At 48.1% G+C, this 4,625-nt stretch overlaps 1 protein-coding gene across 1 annotated transcript; it reads right to left on the bottom strand.

Annotated features, from left to right (window-relative positions):
- Nucleotides 1-3,174: 3,174 nt before the first annotated feature.
- LOC121878532 lies at nucleotides 3,175-4,026 on the bottom strand. Its single transcript, XM_042384802.1, has one exon. It carries the CDS (start codon nucleotides 4,024-4,026, stop codon nucleotides 3,175-3,177), a length of 852 nt encoding a protein of 283 aa, XP_042240736.1.
- Between the last annotated feature and the right edge of the window lie 599 nt (nucleotides 4,027-4,625).

Here is a 4,625-nt window from a genome sequence, read left to right as displayed (position 1 = left end):
GTGGGAGGAGTGAGTGTGGGAGTGAGGGAGTGAGGAGTGAGTGGTGTGAGTGGAGGTGAGTGAGGGAGTGAGTGAGTGAGAGTGAGTGAGTGTGGAGTGGGAGGGAGGAGGAGGAGTGAGTGGAGGAGTGTGGATGAGTGAGTGAGTGAGTGAGTGAGTGTGTGAGTGGGAGGAGGGAGTGAGCAAAGAGTGGAGTGAGGAGGAGTGAGTGAGTGGAGTGGAGAGTTAGTGAGTGAGTGAGGAGGAGTGAGTGGGAGTGAATGAGGTGGTGGGAGGAGTGAGTGAGTGAGTGAGTGAGTGGATGAGGAGTGAGTGGGAGTGAGGGAGGAGGAGTGAGTGAGTAAGGGGAGTGAGTGTGAGTGAGGGAGAGTGAGTGAGTGTGAGTGAGGGAGTGAATGGTGAGTGAGTGTGAGTGGTGAGTGAGGGAGTGAGGAGTGGTGAGTGAGTGTGTGAGTGAGTGTGAGTGAGGGAGTGAGGAGGGAGGAGTGAGGGAGGAGTGTGAGGGTGTGAGTGGGAGTGAGTGAGTGGAGTGAGTGTGGGAGTGGGAGGGGTGGAGTGGGGAGGAGGAGTGAGTGAGTGTGAGTGAGGGAGGAGTGAGTGAGTGTGAGGAGTGTGAGGAGGGAGGAGTGAGTGGGAGGAGTGAGGGAGTGAGTGAGGGGAGTGAGTGAGTGAGTGAGTAAAGGAGTGAGTGTGAGTGAGGAGGGAGTGAGGCGGGAGTGAGTGAGTGAGGGAGTGAGGGAGGAGGAGTGAGTGAGTAGTGAGTGAGTGGAGTGAGTGTGAGTGTGTGAGTGAGTGAGTAGTGAGGAGTGTGAGTGAGTGAGTGAGTAAGGAGTGAGTGTGAGTGGAGGGAGGAGTGAGTGGGAGTGAGTGGTGAGGAGTGAGTGAGTGAGTGAGTGAGTGAGTGAGTGGGAGTAGTGAGTGAGTGGGAGTGAGGGAGTGAGTGAGTGAGGAGTGAGGTGAGGGAGGGTGAGCGAGTGGAGTGGAGGAGGAGGAGTTGTGTGAGTGTGAGTGAGTGAGGGAGTGGGGAGGAGGAGTGAGTGAGTGAGTGAGTAAGTGGAGGGAGTGTGGAGAGAGGAGTGAGGAGTGGTGGGAGTGAGTGTGGGAGTGGAGTGTGGAGTGAGTGAGTTGGTGAGTGTGGGGTGGGAGGGAGGTGGTGAAATGTGGTGGTGGAGTGGAGTGGAGGAGGGGTGAGGGTGAGTGAGTGTTGGTGAGTGTGAGGTGTGGTGAGTGGTGGTGAGTTGGTGAGTGTGAGTGTGTGTGTGAGTAGGTGGTGGGTGTGAGTGGTGGTGGTGGGTGTGGTGGTGGTGGGAGTGAGTGGGCTAGTGGTGTGTGTGTGGAGGAGGAGGAGTGAGTGTGAGGAGGAGTGGAGTGAGTGGGAGTGGGAGTGAGTGAGTGAGAGACAGTGAGTGGGAGTGAGAGTTAGTGTGTGGTGAGTGAGAGCTAGTGGTGGGGAGGTGGGTGTGTGTGAGTGAGTGAGTGAGTGTGGAGTGGTGAGTTAGTGGGAGGAGGGAGTGAGTGGGTGAGTGGTGAGGTGGTGAGTGGTGGTGAGGGAGGTGTGTGTGAGTGGTGAGTGAGTGGGAGTGGTGGTGAGGTGTGTGAGGAGTGAGTGTGGAGTGGTGTGTGAGTGGTGAGGAGTGGTGGGGTGAGGTGTGTGAGTGAGTGAGTGAGTGAGTGAGTTGAGTGAGTGGAGGTGTGAGTGGGGAGGGAGTGAGTGAGTGAGTGAGGTGTGGTCAGTGTGAGGAGTGAGGTTGGTGAGTGTGGAGGAGTGGAGTGAGAGTGAGTGAGTGAGTGAGTGTGAGTGAGTGAGTTAGTGGTGGAGTGAGTGAGTGAGGAGTGTGAGGGAGGGAGTGAGTGTGAGTGGAGTGAGTGAGGTGAGTGAGTGAGTGTGGAGTGTGTGTGGTGGAGGAGTGAGTGAGTGAGTGAGGAGTGAGAGGTGTGGTGAGTGAGGGTGAGTGAGTGAGGTGAGTGTGGAGTGTGTGAGGAGTGAGTGAGTGGTGAGGGTGAGAGTGTGTGAGTCAGTGGTAGTGAGTGAGGGAGTTAGTGTGAGGAGTGTGTGAGGAGTGGTGAGAGTTAGTGAGTGTGGAGGAGTGAGTGAGAGAGTTGGGGTGAGGAGTGAGTGAGGAGTGAGTGTGAGTGTGTGGGAGTGTGAGTGTGAGTGAGTGAGTGAGTGGTGGAGTGAGGGGGTGGTAGGGAGAGTGAGTGGGGAGTGTGAGTGAGTGAGAGTTAGTGAGTGAGTAAGTGAGTGTTAGTGAGTGTTCGTGAGTGAGTGAGTGAGAGTTAGTGAGTGAGTGAGTGAGTGAGTGAGTGTAGGTTTGCAGGATTACCTCAGAGCCTCGTGTGATGATAACACAACTAACAGAGTGTTTGTACAGTTAGTTAACTTGGGCGCCATTAATCCTCACCCTTGATGGTAAAATGTTATTACGACGCTGTAAACAACTAAGGTATTTAGTCTCGTAATAATGTTAAATTACACACACACACACACACACACACACACACACACCTCATAACACCATCTGTGAGGGAATTACTACACCAATGAGGCCCCCACAACACCATCATCTGTGAGGGAATTACTACACCACGTGAGGCCCCCATAACACCATCTGTGAGGGAATTCACACACGAGGCCCCTCATAACACCATCTGTGAGGGAATTACTACACCACATCAGGCCCCTCATGACATTATCTGTGAGGGAATTACTACACCACGTCAAGCCCCTCATAACACTACCTGTGAGGGAATTATTACACCACATCAGGCCCCTCATACACCATCTGTGAGGGAATTACTACACCACATCAGGCCCCTCATAACACCATCTGTGAGGGAATTACTACATCAGGCCCCTCGTAACACCATCTGTGAGGGAATTACTACACCACGTCAAGCCCCTCATAACACCACCTGTGAGGGAACTAGTACTCCACGTGATGCCCCTCATAACGCCATCTGTGAGGGAGTTACTACACTACGTGTCTGCTGTTCAACACCTCAGCTCACATGATCTACGTGTGTAAACATTAATCTGTATGTTCACTGTATATGTTCCTTCACCTTTCTCTAATGAAGGCTTTTGTTAAACCACCAATGTATGTAATAAGTCATTTATGTCCAATGTATATTTTCAGCCTTCGGGCTGCAAACTTTTTCAATAAACCATATTGTTCAGTGCAGTATACATGTGAACAATGAATCCCTATTGTTCAGTACAGTATACATGTGAACAATGAACACCACCTTATTGTTCAGTACAGTATACATGTGAACAATGAACACCACCTTATTGTTCAGTACAGTATACATGTGAACAATGAACACCACCATATTGTTCAGTGCAGTATACATGTGAACAATGAACACCACCTTATTGTTCAGTGCAGTATACATGTGAACAATGAACACCACCTTATTGTTCAGTGCAGTATACATGTGAACAATGAACACCACCTTATTGTTCAGTACAGTATACATGTGGACAATGAACACCACCTTATTGTTCAGTGCAGTATACATGTGAACAATGAACACCACCTTATTGTTCAGTACAGTATACATGTGAACAATGAACACCACCTTATTGTTCAGTACAGTATACATGTGAACAATGAACACCACCATATTGTTCAGTGCAGTATACATGTGAACAATGAACACCACCTTATTGTTCAGTACAGCATACATGTGAACAATGAACACCACCTTATTGTTCAGTACAGTATACATGTGGACAATGAACACCACCTTATTGTTCAGTGCAGTATACATGTGAACAATGAACACCACCTTATTGTTCAGTGCAGTATACATGTGAACAATGAACACCTCCTTATTGTTCAGTACAGTATACATGTGGACAATGAACACCACCTTATTGTTCAGTGCAGTATACATGTGAACAATGAACACCACCATTAAAACCAGCACAGCATGGCTACGAACAATGAACACTACACCTTTATTGCCCGTACAGTATATGTGAACAATGAACACCACCTTATTGTTCAGTGCAGCATACATGTGAACAATACGAACACTACCTTATTGTTCAGTGCAGTATACATGTGAACAATGAACACCACCTTATTGTTCAGCGCTGTAGCATACATGTGGACAATGAATACCACCTTATTGTTCAGCAGCATACATGTGAACAATGAACACTACCTTATTGTTCAGTACAGTATACATGTGAACAATGAACACCACCTTATTGTTCAGTACAGTATACATGTGAACAATGAACACCACCTTATTGTTCAGTACAGTATACATGTGAACAATGAACACCACCTTATTGTTCAGTACAGTATACATGTGAACAATGAACACCACCTTATTGTTCAGTGCAGTCTACATGTGAACAATGAACACCACCTTATTGTTCAGTACAGTATACATGTGAACAATGAACACCACCTTATTGTTCAGTACAGTATAAATGTGAACAATGAACACCACCTTATTGTTCAGTGCAGTATACATGTGAACAATGAACACCACCTTATTGTTCAGTGCAGTATACATGTGAACAATGAACACCACCTTATTGTTCAGTACAGTATACATGTGGACAATGAACACCACCTTATTGTTCAGTACAGTATACATGTGAACAA

This window comes from Homarus americanus, unplaced genomic scaffold (genome assembly GCF_018991925.1).
Source record: "Homarus americanus isolate GMGI-L3 unplaced genomic scaffold, GMGI_Hamer_2.0 scaffold34636, whole genome shotgun sequence".
Lineage (NCBI taxonomy): Eukaryota > Metazoa > Arthropoda > Malacostraca > Decapoda > Nephropidae > Homarus > Homarus americanus.
The sequence above is the reverse complement of the archived record's forward strand: the minus strand, read 5'-3'. Positions and strand labels throughout refer to the sequence as shown.

Coding starts and splice junctions, on each gene's coding strand:
- LOC121878532 (XM_042384802.1), bottom strand. CDS start 4,026: ATGTATGCTGCACTGAACAATAAGGTGGTGTTCATTGTTCACATATAC.